Source organism: Panthera onca, chromosome D4 (genome assembly GCF_046562875.1).
Source record: "Panthera onca isolate mPanOnc1 chromosome D4, mPanOnc1 haplotype 2, whole genome shotgun sequence".
Lineage (NCBI taxonomy): Eukaryota > Metazoa > Chordata > Mammalia > Carnivora > Felidae > Panthera > Panthera onca.
Genome location: NC_138351.1, coordinates 57,540,234 through 57,562,224, shown reverse-complemented (window position 1 = coordinate 57,562,224; position 21,991 = coordinate 57,540,234). Strand labels below are relative to the sequence as shown.

Sequence of the window (21,991 nt, the reverse complement as noted above, 5' to 3'; positions counted from 1 at the left end):
GTGAGATCAAGAATCACATGCTGTACCGACTGAGCCAGCCAGGTGCCCCTCAATGAGTTTAAGTCCTATTTGGAAGAGACAAACCATTAATAAGATGTTTAGTATTTCACATGCTGGTGAGTTGTGCTATGAAAGAAATTAAAGAAAGGAAGGAATGTGAGGAATTTGGTGAAGTGGCTGTAATCTGTAACATTAGAGGGTTCCAGGAAGCCTCTGGATGTTATATTTGAGCTTAGATATGGAAAGGAGGGGAAGGCCCATTTGGCCACCTGGGAATAGAGCTGACTGGAGATCCTAAATGTAGTGGCTTTGAGGCAGAGCTTGCCTGCCTTATAACTGGAAGAGCAAAGGAGCTACAATGGATGGAGCAGAGTTAAGGAAGCAAAGAGGTGGCAGCGAGATGCATCAGAGAGGGAGCTGGTGTATAGACTTCTACTGCCGCTATGTAGGACTACCACAAGAACTTGGGCTTTACCATGAAATGTGAAACCAGTGCAGAGGGTTTTTGTTTTGTTTACAGTAGTACATCTACTGAGATGTAATTCACATACACTACAATTAACCCATTTAAAGTGTAAATTCAATCATTTGTAGTATATTTAGAGTTGTGCAACCATCACAATTTTAGAACATTTTCATCATCTCTCCTCCATTTCTTTCCGACCACCAAAACCCTATACCCATTAGCAGTCATTCCTCTCTCCTCCCTAGCCCTAGGAACCCACTAACTTCCTGTCCCTTTAGCTTTACATATTCATGTAAATGGAGTCATATAAAATGCTATTTTGTGATTGTCTTCTTTCACTCAATATTTTTAAGGTTCATCCATGTAATAGCATGTAGCAGTACTTCATTCCTTCTTATGGCTGAACAATATTCAATTGTGCACATATACCATATTTTGTTTATCTTTTCATCAGTGAAGGCCATTTGGGTTGTTTTGTTGCTATGAGCTGTCATGTGCAAGTTTTTGTGTGAACATATGTGTTTCATTTCTCTTTGGTATACATCTATGAGTGGAATTGCTGGGGCATATGGTAACTCTATGTTTAACCTTTTGAAGAATTGCCAGACTGTTTTCCAAAGCACCATTTTACAATCCCAAGGGCAGTGTTCAAATTTCTCCACACCTAATTCTTGTGATTTGTCTTTTCTATTACAGCCATCCTAGTGGGGTTTGAAGTGGTATCTCTAGTATTTCCCTGATGGCTAGTGATGTTGAGCATCTTTTTCTGTGCTAATTGGTCATTGTGTATTTTCTTTGGAGAAATGTCTATTCAGATCCATTTTTTTTCTTTAAGTAGGATACATGTGGAGCCCAACACAGAGTTTGAACTCAGAACCCTGAGATCGAGAACTAAGCTGAGATCAAGAGTTGGACACTTAACCAACTGAGCCACCCAGGCACCCCTATCCTTTTCCCATTTTAAAATTTTATTTTTATTTACTTACTTACTTTTTAAAATGTTTATTCATTTATTTGGGGGGGGGGGGGAGAGAATAGGGGAGGGGCAGAGAGACAATCCCAAGCAGGCTCTGCACTGCCAGCACAGAGCTCAATGCAGGACTAGATCCCATGAACCAGTAGACCAGGACCCCAGCCAAAACCAAGAGTCAGATGCTCAACTGACTGAGCCACCCAGGCACCCCTTATTTTTATTTTTTTAAAGTAGGCTCTATGCCCAACGTGGGGCTTGAACTCATGACCCCAAGATGAAGAGTTGCATGCTCTACCAACTGAGCCAGCCAGATGCCCCTACCTTTGCTCATTTTTAAATTGGATTATCTTTTGGATTATTGAGTTGGAAGATCCAGTGAAAGACATGAAGAAGAGGAATAATAAAACCTATCGGTGTCAGCTAAGCAAGTAGAAAATAAATATTATTTATCCCTATTTTACAGATGAGGTAATGCCCAATAATGCCAGTGAGTGGCAGAGCTAGGATTCAAGCTAAGTTTGATTCCAAAAGGCCAGCTCTTAACCTTAACCAAGAATGACCAGTGGTTCACTGAGTTGTAGCTTTGTTCCTTGCCCCTAATTCCCCTAAACTACAGACCTGCGTTCCTTTAGGAACCTCCTCGGAGGCGCCAGCAGATGGCGATGGGGCCCCTGTGGGCCGCTCTGTCCGGCCCGCGTCTGTCTATGGTACCACCAGTGCGCAGGCGTAGCCTCTGCGCTTCCGGGCGCCTTTCAAGGTGAGCCAGGGTCTCCGAGAACCTATTCCCTACTCCTCAATCCCTTTTCCCGAATCAAACCATCCCCCGCAGCTCGCAGCCGGCTAAGTACCGGAGCCAGGGTGCCCAGGAGATGGCCAGGTAGCCACCAGAGGAGGCAGAGCTGTTCTGACGTGTGGGTCCCGGCGAGGCCCACCGGCCGTAGACCCCGCGACTCTGCTTTGCTGCGCGGGGTAGGTCGTGACTCTGGTTGGTCTCCTGGCGATCCTGGCCTTCCAGAAGCGGAGCGTGACTCCTCCCCTTGGTCCTCTTGGTCTCCACCAGGCGGCGCCGTCATTCCGGCCCAGGTTCCCCTGCGCTGCGAGCCCTGGGCACCCCAAGGGTGTTGAGATTGGCAAGGAGAGAGGCGGAGAAATGAGCTGTCAGAGAGCAGTGTACCACTTGAAATAAGTTTCCCTCGTGGACTGTGCTTTTCATCATTAGAATCTCCTGGAGTACATGTGCAAATCCCTATGCTCCACCCCGAAAGATCCCGATTCAGTAGATCTGGGGTGGGGCCTGGAAATCAGCATTTTAAACGGCTGCTCCAGGTTGATGCCCGTAATCTGCGGACCTCACCTTCAGAAACACCGGTGTAACTGGTGGAGAGGAACATTGCATTGGGTTGGCTATGGGGCTGTTTATCTTCTGGAAGGCTTCCAAGAGGAAGTGATTCTAGCTTGGCTTTGTATTGAGGGACCAGAATATCCATTGGTTCTTTACCCCACAGTGATGAACTCCCTGCCCGCTACCAGCAGGATGCAGAAGATCTCAGTGCTGCTCTTCCTGGCCTGGGTCGGCTTCCTCTTCTACGCTGGCATTGCCCTCTTCACCAGTGGTTTCCTGCTCACCCGTTTGGAGCTCACCAACCATAGCAGCTGCCAAGAGCCCCCAGGCCCTGGGTCCCTGCCATGGGGAAGCCAAGGGAAACCCGGGGCCTGCTGGATGCCTTCTCGATTCTCTCGGCTTGTGTTGGTGCTAATAGATGCTCTGCGATTTGACTTTGCCCAGCCCCAGCACTCACATGGGCCTGGGGAACCTCCTGTCTCTCTGCCCTTCCTGGGTAAACTGGACTATTTGCAGAGGATCCTGGAGATTCAGCCCCACCATGCCAGGCTCTACCAGTCTAAGGCTGATCCCCCCACCACCACCATGCAGCGCCTCAAGGCCCTCACCACTGGCTCACTGCCTACCTTTATTGATGCTGGCAGTAACTTTGCCAGCTATGCCATAGTGGAAGACAATCTCATTAAGCAGCTTGCCAGTGCAGGTTAGTTTGGGCCTCTTTAGAGTCCAAGAGTACCTTAGCAGATTGTGTCTTTAGAAGTCAGAGAACCAGAACTTTGGGTGTCCAGCTGCTTGCTAGACTATGCTGTGGGAGGACAGGGGAAGAGAAAGAGACCAGGGCCCTGCATGCAGCAAGTAGGGGTCTGGGCTTTGTCCTTCTGGAGTTTCTAGTCTGCATGGAATGTTGGTTTTATTTAGGGGGAGCTCTCAGTAAGGGGCAGTGGAGAGATGAGGAGAAGATGTGAATCCTGTTATTCTCACAAGTGAGAAAGCAGAGTCAGTCCATGCCCTGTCCACTCACTGATTTGGAAAATGTAACATATATCCAGGAAAGACAGATCAGCAAAGATAGCCAAGAATTGGGAATTAGCAGAGCCTTTTGTAGAAACAAGAAGTGAAAAGTCTTGTTATTGGGGAAAGTATGGTTAACAGGGAAAGCTTCTTGGCAGAAAATCTTAGGCCTTGAAAGATAAAGAGTTGTTGGATGAAATTGCTGTCCCTTCGAGTGCATGGTTGAGATTTCTGACGAGTCTTTAAAGGTCCCCGTCTTCTTTTTACCCCTGCCTTGACTCCTGCTCAGGCTGTGACCCACTCTCATGTCCCTGCAGGAAGGCGTGTGGTCTTCATGGGAGATGATACCTGGAAAGATCTTTTTCCTGGAGTTTTCTCTCAAGCTTTCTTCTTCCCATCTTTCAATGTGAGAGACCTGCACACAGTGGACAATGGCATCCTGGAACACCTCTACCCAACCAGTGAGCATTGGGCCAGAGGCAGGTCTGACTAAGATTAGGAGCTGGGGAGGGTTGCTTCAGGTCACAAATTCTGACCCTCCCATGGGTGCAGTGGCCTGGGCTTACGTCCCTTGATAGATTGTCAAAAGCTGGCTGGGGTTGAGGAGTGGCCTTAGTCCCCTGTGCTCAGTGTTCTTCCTTTCACAGTGGACAGTAGTGAATGGGATATGCTGATTGCTCACTTCCTGGGTGTGGATCACTGTGGCCACAAGCATGGCCCTCACCACCCTGAAATGGCCAAGAAACTTAGCCAAATGGACCAGGTGATCCAGTGAGTGTGGGTTATTGGCTGGGGGAGTGGGTTTGTGTCTGAGAATCTCAGGATATATTGGCCCAAGAGAAAAAGTCTTTATCTTGGAGCCTCTTTCCTTGCTGAATTCTGTCTTTTCTAGGCCTTTCTTTTGAAGCTAGGAGCCTCATTCATCTTGAGTGACTCAGCATGTGGCTTTGGGCAGTAGGGTTGTGAATGAAGAGGTATCTCTTTGCCAAATGTCTAAGCCCTCCTGTTGGAAGTTATGGCTGGGGGTAAATGGGTCTCCAAGGAAAATCTTCATCCATTCCTACCCCCTGACATATTTCTTGGCCTTCAGGGGACTTGTGGATCGTCTGGAGAATGACACACTGCTGGTGGTGATTGGGGACCATGGAATGACCATGACTGGGGACCACGGAGGGGATAGTGAGCTGGAGATCTCAGCTGCACTTTTTCTGTACAGTCCCACAGCTCTCTTTCCCAGTGCCCTACCACAGGTGAGGTCTGGGGTGTGCTTTGTCGGATCTCCTGGTATTCATCCTCATCAAGATCACAGCATTCTTGTGGATCCCTCCACTTTAGATCCCCAAATTCTTTACCCTGGGCATTCCCCATCCATTTCCTACCTAGGTCCCTGTCTTCCATTCGAAATCCCGATCTCAGCTTTGTGGTGAACCCATTGGCCCCTCTCCTTTTCCTTTAGGAGCCGGAGATAGTTCCTCAAATCAACCTTGTACCTACGCTGGCCCTGCTGCTGGGCCTGCCCATTCCATTTGGGAACATCGGGGAGGTAATGGTTGAGCTGTTCTCAGTGGTTGAAGACCCCCAGCCTCACTCCTCTGCTCTGGCCCAAGCCTCAGCTCTTCATCTCAATGCCCAGCAGGTAGGTGATGGGTTGGGTTTCCAGGTGATAGAGCTAGGGTGGGCATGGGAGAAGCATAATGATCACTTCATTGTCCTTTGTTCATTTTTAATCCCACTGTCCATAGCCATGTCCTCCTTCATTATCCCTCACTTCCCCCCTGTCTTGGACAGAGTTTGGGTCCCTGTTTTCCAGATACCTGCTTTGGTAACACTAACCCTTGCCTCTGTCCCGGTTTATGTCTTTGATGTGTTCCCTTGGCCTCTGACCATTTTTGCCAGGTATCCCGATTTCTTCACACCTACTCAGCTGCTGCTCAGGACCTTCAAATTAAGGAGCTTCATCGACTGCAGAACCTCTTCTCCAAGGCCTCTGCTGACTACCAGCGGCTTCTGCAAAGCCCCCAGGGGGCTGAGGCAGCACTACAGACTGTGATTACTGAGCTGCAGCAGTTCCTGCGGGGAGTTCGGGCCATGTGCATTGAGTCTTGGGCTCGTTTCTCTTTGGTTCGCATGGCAGGGGGTGCTGCTCTCATGGCTGCTGCCTGTTTTCTTTGCTTGCTGGTATCCCAGTGGGTAACATCCCCGGGCTTCTACTTCTGCCCCCTCCTCCTAACACCCATGGCCTATGGTCTGGCTGGTGCCATAGTGTGTGCTGGACTCCTGACAGCTACCGGACTGAAGCCGGATCCAGTGGTCCTAGGGGCCATGGCTGCAGTGGGCTCACTCCTGCCTTTTTTGTGGAAAGCGTGGGCTGGCTGGGGGTCCAAGAGGCCCCCGGCAGCCCTACTGCCCATCCCTGGGCCTGTTCTGTTATTCCTGCTCATTCGTTTTGCTGCTTTCTTCTCTGACAGTTTTGTTGTAGCTGAGGCCAGGGCCACCCCCTTCCTTTTGGGCTCATTCATCTTGCTCCTGGTTGCCCAACTTCACTGGGAGGGCAAGCTGCTGCCACCTAAGCTTCTCACAATACCCCGCTTTTGCCTTTCGGCCTCAACAGGCCCGCCACGGCACAATGGCACACATGCCCTGGGACTTGGAGTTGGGTTGCTTTTATGTATAAGGCTAGCTGGACTTTTTCATCGGTGCCCTGAAGAGACACCTGCTTGCCATTCCTCTCCCTGGCTGAGTCCCTTGGCATCCATGGTGGGTGGTCGAGCCAAGAATTTGTGGTATGGAGCTTGTGTGGGGGCTTTGGTAGCCCTGTTAGTTGCTGTGCGCCTGTGGCTTCGCCGCTATAGTAACCTCAAGAGCCCTGAGCCCTCTGTGCTCTTTGTGCGCTGGGGGCTGCCCTTAATGGTACTAGGCACTGCCGCTTACTGGGCATTGGCATCAGGAGCAGATGAAGCACCCCCACGTCTCCGGGCCCTGGTTGCTGGAGCATCAGTTGTGCTGCCCAGGGCTGTGGCAGGATTGGCTGCTTCAGGGCTCATGCTGCTGCTCTGGAGGCCTGTGACAGTGCTAGTGAAGGCTACAACAGGTGCTCCAAGGACCAGGACTGTCCTCACTCCCTTCTCAGGCCCCCCAACTTCTCGCGCTGACCTGGATTATGTGGTTCCTCAAATCTACCGACATATGCAGGAGGAGTTCCGGGGCCGTCTAGAGAGGACCAAATCCCAGGGCCCCTTGACTGTGGCAGCTTATCAGTTGGGGAGTGTCTACTCAGCTGCTATGGTCACAGCTCTCACCCTTTTGGCCTTCCCACTTCTGCTTTTGCATGCAGAACGCATTAGCCTTGTGTTCCTGCTTCTGTTTCTGCAGAGCTTCCTTCTCCTGCATCTGCTTGCTGCTGGGATATCCATCACCACCCCTGGTAAATACATTTCTCAGCCCTGGTTCATCCAAGGACAGTAGTGATGTGACTTCGGCCCCTCTTGTTTTCAGGGAGGTGTTGCTCCTCAGATTCTTCACACGGTTGGGAGGGTTCTCCAGATGTCCTCTTATCTGCTGTAGCCAAGCTAATTGATCCCTCCCACTGGCTCTCAAGGCCAGCAAGGTTCATGGAGGAGACAGACAGGAGTACTCCAAGACTCATTTCTTTTTTTTTTTTTTTCCCAAGACTCATTTCTTATGGAAATGCTGCATCTTCATGAGTGCATTTCCTGATTTTCCAGTGATGGGAGTGGTGAATTATGAGTATGTGATGTCAACAGTGAGCTGTGCATATATGAGAGAGAGAAAGAGATAGATCATAGTTGAAATGTTCAGATTTAGAGTAACGGGGACTTAGTGCCACAGAGGGAATTAGAATAACAGAGTGTTGAATGTAAAGAGGTTGGATGATTGGCATGTGCAAGTGTGTGTGTCTGTGTGTGTGTGTGTGTGTATAGCACTGAAGTAGTAGGAGTATATGATCATGAGGCAGTAGGCTATGGATTAGAGAATGGGATGTGACTGTGAAAAGGTATATCTCTTCCCCCAGGTCCTTTTACTGTGCCATGGCAGGCAGTTTCTGCCTGGGCCCTCATGGCCACACAGACGTTCTACTCCACGGGCCACCAGCCTGTCTTTCCAGCCATTCATTGGCACGCAGCCTTCGTGGGATTCCCAGAGGGTCATGGTTCCTCCACCTGGCTGCCTGCTCTGCTGGTGGGAGCCAACACCTTTGCCTCCCATCTCCTCTTTGCAGGTAACTCCTCATTCCTCTCTTGCTTCCCTTATTTACTCTGAATTTGTGGAAAGAAAAGAAAGTCCTGGATTTGAGTGGGGAGATGTGATTTTGTTGGATCTTTGGCACCCCTTGGCCAATGGTAATTGGAGCCTCAGTCAACTAGGGTGGTTGGGGGCCAGGGTGGCCTGGTCCCTGGGTCCTCCATTGATTCTAGTCCTGCCTTCCTCTGAGGCAGTAGGTTGCCCATTGCTTCTGCTCTGGCCCTTCCTATGTGAGAGTCAAGGACCCCGGAAGAAGTGGCAGCCCCTAGGGAATGAAACTGAATCCAGAGTCAAGCCTGAGGAGGAGGAGGAGCCACTGATGGAGATGCGGCTCCGGGATGCGCCTCATCACTTCAATGCAGCACTGCTGCAGCTGGGCCTCAAGTACTTCTTTGTCCTTGGTATTCAGGTAGGTACAGGGAGAGATCACAGGGTTAGTGACCTTTTCTCATGCGTGTACATCACATTCTTTTTTTCATACTTTACCAAAACCCTAGGAGACAGCCTTGACTGAAGTACAGTTAAGAAAAATAGTTGCCCAAGGCCAGTGGCCTCAAGTGGTTATATTGAGACTTAGACCTGAGTCTCCTTAATCCTAGTCATGGATTGTTTCCTCTCTACAAGCTAGATCTGGACTCTGCTGGTTGCATTTGGGGATTCCTCCATTAGTGGACAGACTGGAAAAACTGAGGTGATGGCCAGGATTCTTTCCCAGGCTGTGGTCATGGATCTTCTTTCCCTTCAGAGGCAGAAGGTGTGACTCTGACATTTTCCTCCACCCTGGAAGGCAGAGCCTGAGTATAAGCACAGATGGATAGTGCTTGCTCAAGGTCACACAGTGAGTCATGGTGAGGCCAGGAAAAGAATTAGGTCTCCCAATTCCTCATCTAGGGTTTTTTTTTCACTGACATGTGCTAGTTTCCTACTCCTCCCATTCTTCATAGGGGCCTATAGCACTTCTCCCTTTGACCTGCTTCTTCTCCCCTTCCCAAATAACTTGACCTTTCGTATCCTTTCTTAGATTCTGGCCTGTGCCTTGGCAGCCTCCATCCTCCGCAGGCATCTCATGGTCTGGAAGGTGTTTGCTCCCAAGTGAGTGGATTTGCTTGAAAAGTATTGGCATTGGGGTGGGTAAGCTTGGATGAAAGAATGAACATCAGGGCGGGCAGGTTTTGTCTCATCAGGGAAAAGGCCTCCAGATCTACTTTCAGTGTCCCCTGAGAATTCTCCACATTTCTTTGCAGGTTCATTTTTGAGGCTGTGGGCTTCATTGTGAGCAGCGTGGGACTTTTCCTGGGCATAGCTTTGGTGATGCGAGTGGATGGTGCTGTGAGCTCCTGGTTCAGGCAGCTAGTTCTGGCCCAACAGAGGTAGCCTAGGCTGCAAGTGCTGGCTTTGTGGCCACAGGGAGAGCTGAAGAACAATCTCGCCTGGCCTATACAGGTGCTGGATCATCTGCAAGAGAGGCTTAGCCACACTTCTTACCACCATGCAGCCAGGAGCTACTGACATCTGGGACTTCGTTATTTTATAATTCAAAATCATAGTGGGGCATGGTCCCTAACTGCTGCTTTGAATGCATCTAAGGGACTGGAGGGTGGTCTCCAAAGTAGAATAAAATAATAATGTAAATATGTGTGTCTGAGAGGTGGGGGAGTCCCCACTGTCCTACAGGGACTAGGAAGAGGGTCACTCTCCCCTCCTATGAGGCACAGATGGCATCAGCCATCTTGTGCAGACCTGGCTACACCTGAAAACTTTTGGGAAGTGGTTGGAGTTGTCTGAATTCACTTCTACTTCTTCCCAAATCACTCCTGTTATCCCACCGGCTTTTTTTTTTTTTTCATGTAACATGTTTTATTAAATTCTTCTGCTAATAGCAGAGATGGCTGAAAAGCACAGGCAACATGGAGTACACAAACCCACTGTCTAAAGCCCCAAACAGTGTTGCATTCCCTCCTCTGTTGTGTTCTTTCGCGCTAGAACACCCTTTGCCCTTTGCTTCTGTGGAGGCCAGGAGGCCACCCTAGTTTTCCAACCTTTGCTGCCATTTATCAGACCTAATTGCCCATCTTACATAGCATTCCATCTTGTCCTATTGATTATTCCTGACTTGGAGCCAAAACTATATAAATTTAATGCATGTCTCTTATGTTCTTCATCCACCTCACTACTATGTAAGATTGAAGTACTGGTGGCAAATTCTCATGGAAATGTCCATCAAAGGAGGGGGAGGGGAAGACCCTGAGGAGAAGGGTCAGGACTGGGATTTGATGTTTGATAATGCCCAGGACAAGTGATGGTGAAGTAAAGGCATTCACCACTGTGGCAGCTAAAGGAAGAGTTGGAGTTATTGTGGCTAATAGTCTCTAATGCTACAGAGATCAAACAAAGATAAGTTCATACTGTTTCAGGCAGTTAGAGGATAGGACATTGGTAACCCTGGCAGGAATAGATTTAATAATGTAAGAGAAGTTAGGCCCCAGCTAAAACTGTAAGATGAATTAGAAAAAGATCCCTTCCCTTTCCTTAATCTGGGGGACACTATTCCCAAGCATCATTTAATAAGCAGACAATGCCTCTGTGAGAAGAAAAGACCCTTTCCCATCCCTAGCACCCATGGGAAGGATTTCAGAGCCTAGTCCCTCATCTTGTCTTAGTCAGGTTCCCCCCAATCCCGTTCCTTTTTTGCAGAGAGCCTCCTTCCCTGGAGCCTAAGGAAAATCTTTTCTTAGTACCATTGGCTATTTCCTCTTCTGATCTAACTACAAGATCCTTTTAGAGAAAGGTCTGTTAAAAATTCTTGGGGCACCTGAGTGGCTTAGTTGAACATCTGACTCTTGATTTCTGCTCAGGTCATGATCCCAGGGTTGTGGTATCGAGCCCCATGAGCACCCCTGCTTAACATTCTCTTCCCCCTCTGCCCTTCTCCCCTGCTTGTGCGCTCTCTCTCTCTCTCAAGAAAAAAAAAAATCTCATTTCTGCTTCTCACTTGACATCAAAGACCCCATTACACACTAACTTATTGTTTGTTGTGTTGTTTTGTTTTGTTCTGAGAGAGAGTGTATGTGTGAACTGGGGAGGGGCAGAGGGAGAGGGAGAGAGAATATTAAGCAGGATCCATGTTCAGCTCTGAGCTCTTTGCAGGGCTCTATCCCATCACCCTGGGATCATGACCTGAGCCAAAATTGAGAGTTGGATGCTTAACTAACTGAACCACCCAGGCGCCCAACTTTTTTGTTTTGTTTTGTTTTAGAGAGCTTTATTGAGGTACAATTTACCATAAAATCCAGCCATTTAAAGTGCACAATTTTGGGTGCCTGGATGGCTCGGTCAGTTAAGCATCTGACTCAATTTCGGCTCAGGTCATGATCTCACAGTTGTGAGATCGAGCCCAGTGTTGGGCTCAGCGCCGGGCATGGAGTTTGCCTAAGATTCATTCTCTCCCTCTCCCTCTGCCTTTCCACCACGCACCCTCTCTCTCTCTCTCTCTCTCTCTCTCTCTCAAAAAAAAAAAAAAAAAAATAGTGCACAATTCAATAATTGTATATTCACAGAATTGTGCAACCATCATCACAGTTAATTTTAGAATGTTTTCATCACCCCAAAAAGAAACTCCATACTCTTTCCTATTACCCTCCAAACCTCCCTACATCCATCCCTAACCCGAGGCAACCACTAATCTGCCTTCTGACTATATTCGCCTATTTTGGACATTTCATATAAATGGAATGTTATAGTATGTGGCCTTTTCTGGCTTTTACTCAGCCTAATGTTTTCAAGGTTCATCCACGTTGCAGTACATATGAGTATTTCATTTCTTTCTTATGGCCAAATGATGTTCCATTGTATGGATATATCAATTTTGTTTATTCATTCATCCATTGATGGACATTTGGGTTCTTTGCACCTTTTGGTTATTATGAATAATGCTGCTATGACCATCCATATACAAGTTTTGTTTGGACATAAGTTTTCATTTCTTTTTCACTTATACCTAGTGGTATATTGTGGAATTGCTAGGTCCTATTGTAAATCCGTGTTTAATGTTTTGAAGAACTGCCAGTTTGTTTTCCAAGGCCACTGCACCATTTAATATTCCCATTACTAGTGTGTATGAGGGTACCAATTTCTTCACATTCATGCCTTTACTTACTATTAACTATTTATTATTTAACCATCCTATCAGGTGTGAAACGGAAAAATTGTGTTTTTGGTTTGCATGTCCTTGATGACTAGTGATATTGAGCATTTTTCTTATGCTTATTGGAGAACTGTCCATTCAGGACCTTTCTCTGTTTATTAATTGGGTCTTATTTTTACTTTTGAGTTATAACGTTGTTTATATATTCTAGATAGAAATCCCTTGTCAGATATATGATCTGCAAATATTTATCCTTTTGTGGATTGTCTTTTTTTTTTTAAAAAGCAGGCACCACACCCAAGGTGGGGCTTGAACTCATGACCCTGAGATCAAGAGTTATATGCTCTACCAAGTGAGGCAGCCACCCCAGGCATTTCATTTTCTTGATAGCATTCTTTGAGGCACAAACTTTTTAAATTTCGATGAAGTCCAATTCATCCTATTTTTCTTTTGTTGCTTGTGCTTTTTGGCTTCAAATGTAAAAAATCTTATCTAGTGCCACGATTCAGTTATAGAAATTTTTATCACTCTCACAAAGTCCCTATACTTTCTTTACAATGAATTCCCAAATTCACCCTAGGCCAATGATATGTTTTAGTTTTTCTAAATTTGCCTTTTATGGACATTTCATACAAATGGAATCATCAAATATGTGGTCTTTTGGTCTGGTTTCTTTGACTTAGAATATTTTTGAGGTTCATCCATGTTGATGCATGTATCAGTTTTTGCCCCTTTTTATTGCTGAGTCATATTCCGTTGTATGGCTATGATCAGCCAATGGACATTTGGATTGTTTTTAGTTTTATTTAGCTATTATGAATATTTTTGTAGCTGCTTTGAGTATTTGCATACCAGTCTTGGTGTAGACATAAGTTGTTGGGTTTTTTTGTTTTTTGAGAGATAGAGGGCGCAAGTGAGCAGGGGCAGAGAGAGAGAGAGAGAGAGAGGGAGGGGGGGAGAGAGAGAGAGAGAGAGAGAGAGAGAGAGAGAGAGAGAAAGAAAGAAAGAAAGAAAGAAAGAAAGAAAGAAAGAAAGAAAGAAAGAAAGAAAGAAAGAAATTGGGCTAACCCGAACTGGGGCTCAAGCTTACCAGATGCAGGACTCGAACTCACAAACAGTGAGATCATGACCTGAGCCAAAGTCAGATGCTTAACTGACTGAGCCACCCAGGAGCCCTTGTTTTTCTTTCTTGAGAGGATTCCTTGGAGTGGAATTGCTGTATGATTTACTTTTTTAGAAATTGCCAAACTGTTTTCTAAGGTATCTATAATGTTTTATATTCCCACTAAGTATGAAGGTTTTAGTTTCTCCACATCCTCACCAACATTTGGTATTATCTGTTTTGTTTTGTTTTGGTGGTGGTGTTTCGTTTTGTTTTGTTTTTTAAGTAGGTTCCACACCCAATGTGGGGCTGGAACTAAGACCTTGAGATCAAGAGTTGCATGCTGTACTGACTCTGCCAGCCAGGCACTTTTGGTATTCTCTGTTTTTGTTTTTGTTTTTTTGTTTTGTTTTATTTTATTTTGGTAATAGTTTATTTTATTTTTGAGAGAGATAGAGTGTGAGCGGGAGAAGGGCAGAGAGAGACACACAGAATCCGAAGCCAGCTCCAGGCTCTGAGCTGTCAGCACAGAGCCAGATGCAGGACTCGAACCCACGAACCGTGAGATCATGACCTGAGTGCCCCTGTGTTTTATTATTGTAACTATGAGTGTACGTGTATAATGGTGTCTCAGGATTTTAATTTGCATTTCCTTGATAGCTAATGATGTTGATCATCTTTTTACGTGCTGCTTAGCCATTCATGTATTTTTTTTTTTTTTTGGTAAAATGTCTATTCATATTTTTCTGTCTTAAAATGGTTTAAATTATTTTTATTTTTGAGCTTTGAGAGTTATGTATTGTGGATAGAGATCTGCTATGTGTATGCTCTGCAAATAATTTCTCCACTTTATGATTTTTCTTTGAATTTTCTTGATGGTGCCTTTTTGTAGCACAAGTTTTGTTTTTGTTTTTAAGTTTATTTCTTTTGAGAAAGAGGTGCGTGGGCTGGGAGGGGCAGAGAGAGAGATAATCCAAAGCAGGCTCTGCACCAGTAGCCCAGAGCCCTACCCAGGGCTCCACTTCACCAACCTGAGATCATGACCTGAGCTGAAACTAAGAGTCTGATGTTTAACCACTGAAATACCCAGGCGCCCCAGAGGTGTTTGTTTTTGTTTTGCCCTCAGAGTTTTTAATGTTAATAAAGTTCAACTTATCCATATTGAGTTGATTTTATCTCTGGTAAGGGTCACAGTTTTGTTTTTATATATGGATATCCAAGTCTCCTGGGTCCATTTGTTGAAAGATTCAGAGGTACCTTTGAGCAGTGTGTCCTGCTCAAGCCTAGGGCTTCCATGGCCAGCAGTCAGACTGCACGAGGTTGAGCAGAATGTGGTAGCGTGTTAGTGCTCTGTGGTGAGCAAAGAAAGGAAGGGTTGTTGACCAAAAGCCTTGGTCTCCTTTCAGTTGCTTTTGGAAATAACTTTGCGCCATGGCTGGCATTTTTGTGGCTGCTTTCGGCCGTACTACGCTTCCCAGCATGCACTGCTCGGGCCTCCTTTGTGCGGGGCGGCGCCAAGCCAGACCGACCTAGGAGTTTGGCTGCGAGGGAAGGGCTGAGCCACTGGTTTTGGTACCGAGATCGATTTCTCAGGGTTTTGGCCTTCCTGAGAGACTAGCAAGCTGAACCTTAAGAAGTACTACCTCTCCACTCAGACACACTCCCATCCTCTGACCCGCCTTAGCCTCCCTCTTGGTTTGGGCCCTGACTCGTTTCTTCTTCGAGTTTCCCGCGGGGACTAACCCTTGAAGACGACCAACCGCAGCCGAGATTTTGACGGCCTGGCCAACCAGAGACAAGGTGGAAGAGGCGGGGGTGGGAGCCGGCACAGCGTCCGGGAGAGAGTTTTTCCGTTTCCATTTTTCGCGTAGGGGGTGAGCCGCCCCTCCTGGGGCCCTAAGGGGAGCAAGGGAGTCACGGGGGGATGCAGAAGCGCACGGACCTTTCCTCGCTCGGGTGGGGACCTCGGCGAGGCCGGGCTTACCTTTCAGCAGCACCCTCCAGGGGTCTGGGCCCAGCCTCTGCAACCTTGTCGCACCAGACCCCTCTGGGCTCCTCAGGACTACACGCCAGCTGCCTAGACCTGTGGAGGGAAAAGAATGACCAGCTAGTTCGACAGGCCAAGGTAACGTGGTTGCTGGGACCCTTGCTTTGCAGCCCCAAAATATCAGAAGGAGGGTTTCCCGTGGATTTACCCCAGCTGACGGGAGGTATTGAGTTTGACCTTCTCCCAGGAGCCAGAAATGACTGGAGAAAGACATCCTTTGCCATTGTTGCAACGGGAGAAATAAGGATTGATCCTCAGTGATACCCCATTCCACATTTCGTAGGTGGCTCAGGACTCGCGTCAGTTTCTGAGAGGACAGCAGCTGGCCCAAGATGTGCTGGAAGGATTCAGGGGACTCCTGCATAGCCTGCAGGGTAAGCAGGATCCTCCTCAGGACGGTCAGTTATCCTTCTCCACAGCCAGAGACCAGTTCTGCATTTCTGGGATTGAGAAAATTACTCAGGGGGCAGGGAATCCTGTTTAAGGCACAGACAAGACTGAAATGGAATTCTCTTTGGTACAGATGAATCTCTGAGCCCTGCCATGCCCCCTCCCTCACTTCCCCTCACTCCCCAGCATTTGAAGAAATGGTCTCCAGGATGGTCCAATCTGAAGAACTTTCTGCCCTTTCCAAATTCTGTACAAAGGGTGATTCTTTATTGAGGCCATTTTGGTTGGGGTGATGTGATCTTTGGGTTTGGATCTTATCTGGGAAATCTTTCCTGGGAAAGTGGTCAGTGAGATCAGCATGTGTTTGCTTCAGGTCTCCCTGCAGCTGTTCCTGTTCTCCCCTTGGAATTGACTGTTACCTGCAATTTCATTACCATGAAGGCAAGCCTGGCCCAGGGTTTCACTGAAAACCAAGCACAGGATATCCAACAGAGCCTGGAGAGAGGTGAGGGCTAGAGATTGCTTTCCATATCCCTGCCAGCCTGTTTGGGTTTAAGTCCTTGCAAAGGGGATGAGAGGAGCAATAAAATCTGTTACCGCCAGGGAGAGAGATGCCCTTTTCTTATCCACCAGGTGCTCCTTAGCCCAGGAGCACCTTTGTGACCTTTGGGCTCCTGCAGAAAAAGGAAACCAGAGATGAAGTCCCAACCTCAGCTGTATGTGTGTATCTTCTACAGTGCTGGAGACCCAGAAGCAGCTTGGGCCCAGACTGGAATGTGGGCTCAGGGGGCTGTGGGACTCTGTTCTCCATTATTCCTCTGTTCTGCTGGAGCTACTCCCTGCCCTTCACCACCTGGCTGGCCTGCAGGCTGCCCTGTGGCTAAGTACTGACTGTCTTGGGGACCTGACCTTGCTGCTGCAGACCTTGAATGGTAACCAGGTAATGTGGGAAGTAACCTGTATCTAAGGGCCTCTTCCCTTCTTTCACCCCTCTCAGCTGCAGTAGCATCATTTTGTGCTGGGAAGTTCTGTTGGGTTGGTGGTCAGAAGACCTGGGTTCTCTCCAGGACTCTTGATGACCTTATTTTGCTTGGTCTCTCATTGGGGGGATTCTCTTGAGTGGTTTTTAAAATAGCTTAATGATCTTGGATAGGGTTAGGGCTTTTATGATCTTGCTGAAGTGTCCTCATGGGCTTATACTGAAGGAGAAGGTGCACTAGACCAGATCATCTGTGCCCCAAGTTTTTCTTCCTCCCTTTATCCTTGCTGTCTCTCTCTTAGAGTTGAGGGAATAGGAATCAGGAGGACCCTTGATTTCAAGGTCCAGCCAGGATAGACTGAGATAGGAGAAGAGGTGGTTATAGGCTTGGAGCTTCTGATCATCCTTCTTTCCTCAGAGTGAGGCCTCTGAGGATCTGCTGCACCTTCTGAAAACTTGGAGCCCCCCAGCTGAGGAGTCAGATGCTCCATTGACCTTGCAGGATGCCCGGGGCTTAAGGGATGTCCTTCTTACAGCTTCTGCCTATCGCCAAGGTCAGCTAGCAATCTGACTCATCCCTTCCTCCCCACTCCCTGTCTTGAGGAGTCCTTTGGCTCATACCTTCCTTGTCATGTCCCATTTAGCTCTGTGCTCTTGTTCCCTGTCATGCCCCTTGCCCTGTAGGCTTCTTTAAGTTTACACCCTGATTGCCCTCAGGCCTCCAGGAGTTGATCACAGGAAGCCTGCCCAAGGCATTGAGCAGCCTGCAAGAAGCAGCCTCAGGTCTGTGTCCACGGCCTGTGTTGGTCCAGGTGTACACAGTCCTGGGGACCTGTCTTCGTAAAATGGTACAGACAGTCTTAGGGTGGGTTGGGAAACCATGGGTGTTATGAATAGCTTTCTGCTTTGTGAGGTAGCTAAGGCTTGTGTTCTCTCACCCCTCTAGGGCAATCCACAAAGAGCTCTGCTGTACTTGGTTGCGGCCCTGAAAGGGGGATCACCCTGGGGTCCTCCGCTTCTGGAGGCTTCCAGGCTATATCAGCAACTGGGGAACACAGCAGCAGAGCTGGAGAGTCTGGAGCTGTTGGTTGATGTAAGGAACTGAAGATATGGGGATGGCTGAGGTGCTTGTATTAGGGAGAATAATCAAGTTGTAAATAGAAGGAAATATGGCTCCCAAAGATTATAGATATACTTTTTCTTTGTGTTCCTTTTAGGCCTTGAGTGTCACTCACAGTCCTGAAGCCCCCCAGCTTCTTATTGAAGTAGAGTTACTACTTCCCCAACCTAACCCAGCCTCACCCCTTCACTGTGGCACACAGAGCCAGGCCAAGTACCTGCTAGCAAGCCGATGCCTACAGATAGGAAGGTGAGGTTCCACTGCCTTGATCATCTGAGTTCTTCTCATTTCTGATACCTTCCCTGGGATGTGACTCTGCTTCTGTTCTTTCGTATGGACAGTATGGACAAGTCAGTGGTAGGACATAGGTTCCCACTCTTCAGTCTCCTGCCTTGCTGATGGACCTGAACTTAGGACTCTTCACCCAGACACTAACTCCTATATCTTGAAAACTCTGAAATCTCCTCCCAGATCCATTCTGTAAGGAGGGTAGATCCATAGTGAGCTAGGATTGGAGTTCCAAGACCCCACTTTTCCTACTCCCCAGGGCCCTTGAGCATCCCTTTGTTAGCTATGAGCCTTTGGAGGGCCCTGCTAATGGCCTAATATGAAGTTCATGGGCTATGACTTCTTAGGGCAGAGGACGCTGCAGAGCATTACTTGGACCTGCTGGCTCTGTTGCTGGATGACTCTGAGCCAAAGGTGGGTATGTCTTCAAGGTTCTCTACAATAGGGTGGGAGGGTTGGAGTCTAACTTTGGAGTAGAGCAGGACTACTGTTTTCTCTTTTTTCTTCTGCTGTTCTGTCTGTCCAAGCTGCAAGGCCAAACTAGGAAGGTTCTCAGAATAAGTGGTCCAGGGTAGCAAGCAATGGGTGGTCTCCATGTAGTACCAGAGCCTGGTGAAGAGGTTGGGGATGGTGGCCAATGTCTCTTCAAGACACTGCATCCTCCTTCCACCCCAGTTCTCCCCACCCCCATCCCGTCCAGGGCCCTGCATGCCTGAGGTGTTCTTGGAGGCAGCAGCAGCACTGATCCAGGCAGGCCGAGCACAGGATGCCTTGACTGTATGTGAGGAGCTGCTCAGCCGCATGTCGTCTCTGCTTCCCAAGATGCCCCAGCTGTGGGAAGATGCCAGAAAAGGAACCAAGGAGTCACCACACTGTCTATCCTGGGTCTCTGCCACCTACCTGCTTCAGGGTCGAGCCTGGGTGCAGCTGGGGGCCCAAAAAGAAGCAATTAGTGAATTTAGCCGGTGAGCCCAGGAAGCCAACCAGGATCCTAGGGGAAGTGTGGAGGGATAATTTGCTGATTGGGACCTGAGTTGGTAAGCTCCATACTTACCTACTCATCCCAGAGTTATTGAGGTCGACTCCTCTTCATCCCTGTTCTTTGTCCCACTTCAGGTGCCTTGAGCTGCTCTTCCAAGCCACACCTAAGGACAGGGAACAAGGTGATCTAGACTCTCGGTTTTCCTCTTCCCTCTTGGAAGTGGGGGTGGTGAATGTGTTGCCTCTCCATGCGTCCTAGCCTACTATGAGGCTTAAAAGAAAGGAACTGCAGATACAAGAAGAGAAAGAGGAGTACTTGGGGTTTTGGTGACTGTGTAGCAGGGACACTCTTTTGACTTTGGGGATGGTCCCCAGGTCCTGCTTCCAGCTGTGAGCAGGGGTGTATGTCAGATGTGGCACTGCAACAGCTTCGGGTAGCCGCCCTGATTAGTCGTGGACTGCAATGGGTGGCCAGTGACCAAGATACTAAAGCCCTACAGGACTTCCTCCTCAGTGTGCAGATGTGCCCAGGTATGTATATTTGCATGACATCAGTTATGCCCAGATGCACAAGGACAGAGAGGCCCATGGGGGAGGTACTTGGGGATTAGTGGAAGAGTGATGTTCCCAGATAGAAGGGGATGAATGAGGTTGTACTGTATATACCTAGGGATATACCAGGTTTGAGAACACATGCAAGTGTATATGGAGGCCTCTCAGGAGTTTCTCAGTCTTCCCAGTGTCCTCAGACACAAAGACCAGAACCGTGCTGGGCATATGTTAGGGGGAAGCAGGGTCAGCTGAGCCCTTTGTCCTGGGCAGCTGTACCCAGGGATAGGAATGGTTGGGAATGAACTACTCTTGGTTCCATGTGTGAATGTAGACAAGATACTTTCTTGCTCTAGACTTCAGTTTCTTCTTTTATAAAATGATGCTTAAGGCTGTGTCAAATTCTAAGACTCCCTACTCTGGGGTGGGGCTATAGGTAATCGAGATGCTTCCTTTCACCTGCTTCAGACTCTGAGGAGGATGGATCGGAGGGATGAGGCCATTGCTCTCTGGTGGAGCCTGGAGGCCCAAGCTAAGTTGCCACAGGAGAATGCTGCATGGTGAGGCTGAGGCCTGTGGACTTGGGGCCAAGGGCATTTGGCATTCTGGAGTACTTGAGTCTATGGAGGGTGGTGGTGAATGAAAGGGAGGGAATGGCTGTCCAATTTTCTGCCTATCCTTTACCCTTAGACATCACTCTTTTTGCTCTCCAGGTCTCTCCCCCTGTTCCTAGAAACCTATTTGAGTTGGATTCGTTCCCCTGACCGTGAAACCCTTCTTGAGGAGTTTCAGACATCTCTGCTGGAACCTTGTGACCTGTAGCTGCCATGTTTTTAAAAGCCTGAACTGGGGCCCATTTCTCCATGGGGAGGGCTTTCTGCTTTACCAATTTTGGGGAATATGGGTGAAACTAATCATTCCTATATAAATCTGGCACTGAAGAGGTTGGTAGTAGTCTCGCCAAATTTGGCCTAGTTACTGCCATTCTGGTTTCAGAAGAAACCCTCCATGCCACCAAAAAGGCAATGACTTTGCTTATGATGCCTTTTTTCCTGTTTCTCCTTTTCTTTTGTTGAGTAAAATCTCATATTTATCTCTTGTTTGCCTGCTACATCTACTTGAGTGGGAAGACGCAGAGCTATCTGATTCAGTTGAGTGCTGGTTGGCTAAGATACCCTCTCCCAACATCGTCTACCTTATGAGGTTGAGTTCTTGGTGGAAGAAAGGGCTACAGGAATCCTTGCAGTGGCTTTGGTTCTTTCTGTTGCCTAAAAGCCACAGAGTCCCAAAGCCCAGGATCTGTGCAAGGTGACAGAATGAGTGGAGCTGGGTCTGGAAGGTGGTCTGGGTAGGCCTCTCGGGACAAGGGCAGGTATTTGAGTCTTAGAGGGGAGGGACAAGCATACCTCTGAGTCTGAGTGACTCCTCACTCCAACCCCAAATTCTAGAAATTTTGGATTTGACTAAGTCAACCATGTCTGTGTGGATATGGGGTGGAGGATTAATTAAATCAGCATGCTACCAAAGCTGATTATTTTATTATTTTTTTTAAAGTAGGCTCCACACCCAAAGTGGGGCTCAAACTCACCACTTGGAGATCAAGAGTCCCGTGTTCTACCAACTGATCCAGCCAGGTGCACACACCCCTCCTTTTTTCCCCAAAGCTGCTTATCGAATTTAGTCAGGTCTAGCTTGCATTTGGGGCCCAAGAACTTCAAGTCTCATAATGCAATTTTCTTGCTGCTTTGGGTTCTATTGAATCTACTGTGTGTTCTGCGGTTGAAGAACTGTAAAGCCTATAGGACTAGGGTTACCAGAGGGTGCCAAGACAATACAGTGGAGTGGATTAAGAGCTGAGGTGCTATTCAGACGGTTCAGAGTAGGGGTGGCTGGAACCAGCATTTTGAAGGAGGAAGGTGGGGGGTTAGGGTGGATCCTTAGATTTAGGAAGAAGATGGGTGTGTAGATTATCACTGCAACAGGACTAGACTAATGCAAGGGTTCAATCCATTGTGCCAGGTTCTTCAGCAGGATAAAATCAGGAGCCAATGAACTGGAGCCAAGTAGGAGAGTCCGCCTCCCAGGGATTAAAGGCTCTTCTTTCTCCAGTCGATCTGGCTCCGTCCTTTTCGTTGATTGGTCGCGAGTTCCAATCCGTCGAGGAAGCGTACCGCAGCGGCCAATTGACGTGGCGTTACTAGGCGTGTTGCATCCCTGAGGCGGGAGCCAGGCCGCAGGCAAATTTCCTGATTGGCTCTGGTCCGCGGGTTGCTGGGGAGAGGCGCGTAGGGGCGGGCGGGAGTCCCCAGGGCAGGCGCTGATTGGCTGAGGTGAGA

At 48.1% G+C, this 21,991-nt stretch overlaps 2 protein-coding genes across 5 annotated transcripts; both read left to right on the top strand.

Annotated features, from left to right (window-relative positions):
- The first annotated feature begins 2,144 nt into the window (after positions 1 to 2,144).
- PIGO (phosphatidylinositol glycan anchor biosynthesis class O) lies at positions 2,145 to 11,545 on the top strand. 3 transcript variants are annotated; one of them, XM_060609395.3, is made up of 11 exons: positions 2,145 to 2,196; positions 2,945 to 3,484; positions 4,110 to 4,253; positions 4,440 to 4,563; positions 4,883 to 5,042; positions 5,249 to 5,428; positions 5,689 to 7,216; positions 7,826 to 8,032; positions 8,250 to 8,464; positions 9,077 to 9,147; positions 9,300 to 11,545. In XM_060609395.3, the coding sequence occupies exons 2-11, from the start codon at positions 2,947 to 2,949 to the stop codon at positions 9,427 to 9,429; spliced, it is 3,297 nt and encodes a 1,098-aa protein (XP_060465378.1). In that variant the 5' UTR covers positions 2,145 to 2,196; positions 2,945 to 2,946; the 3' UTR covers positions 9,430 to 11,545. The 3 variants fall into 3 exon arrangements, with proteins under 3 accessions (XP_060465378.1, XP_060465377.1, XP_060465376.1); XM_060609394.3 differs by having other exon boundaries at positions 2,160 to 2,408; XM_060609393.3 differs by having other exon boundaries at positions 2,160 to 3,484.
- Positions 11,546 to 14,634: 3,089 nt separating this feature from the next.
- On the top strand, positions 14,635 to 21,389 carry FANCG (FA complementation group G). 2 transcript variants are annotated; one of them, XR_013551744.2, is made up of 14 exons: positions 14,635 to 15,426; positions 15,632 to 15,722; positions 16,112 to 16,243; positions 16,476 to 16,678; positions 17,136 to 17,271; positions 17,435 to 17,565; positions 17,664 to 17,810; positions 17,935 to 18,086; positions 18,473 to 18,539; positions 18,801 to 19,090; positions 19,242 to 19,288; positions 19,482 to 19,637; positions 20,124 to 20,215; positions 20,369 to 20,483. XR_013551744.2 is itself a non-coding variant. In XM_060609401.3 (14 exons), exons 1-14 carry the CDS (start codon positions 15,226 to 15,228, stop codon positions 20,475 to 20,477), a joined length of 1,986 nt encoding a protein of 661 aa, XP_060465384.1. In that variant the 5' UTR covers positions 14,638 to 15,225; the 3' UTR covers positions 20,478 to 21,389. The 2 variants fall into 2 exon arrangements, 1 of the variants encoding a protein (XP_060465384.1); XM_060609401.3 differs by having other exon boundaries at positions 14,638 to 15,426; positions 20,092 to 20,215; positions 20,369 to 21,389.
- Positions 21,390 to 21,991: the final 602 nt, after the last annotated feature.

What these genes read in the sequence shown, in the direction of transcription:
- PIGO (XM_060609393.3), top strand. Translation starts at nt 2,674, where the DNA reads ATGTGCAAATCCCTATGCTCCACCCCGAAAGATCCCGATTCAGTAGAT. An exon ending in TTCATCTCAATGCCCAGCAG is followed by an intron (nt 5,429 to 5,688) that starts GTAGGTGATGGG and finishes CATTTTTGCCAG; the next exon opens with GTATCCCGATTTCTTCACAC. An exon ending in CTCCCATCTCCTCTTTGCAG is followed by an intron (nt 8,033 to 8,249) that starts GTAACTCCTCAT and finishes CCTCTGAGGCAG; the next exon opens with TAGGTTGCCCATTGCTTCTG.
- FANCG (XM_060609401.3), top strand. Translation starts at nt 15,226, where the DNA reads ATGCAGAAGCGCACGGACCTTTCCTCGCTCGGGTGGGGACCTCGGCGA. An exon ending in CGATGCCTACAGATAGGAAG is followed by an intron (nt 18,087 to 18,472) that starts GTGAGGTTCCAC and finishes ATGACTTCTTAG; the next exon opens with GGCAGAGGACGCTGCAGAGC. An exon ending in TGGATGACTCTGAGCCAAAG is followed by an intron (nt 18,540 to 18,800) that starts GTGGGTATGTCT and finishes CTTCCACCCCAG; the next exon opens with TTCTCCCCACCCCCATCCCG.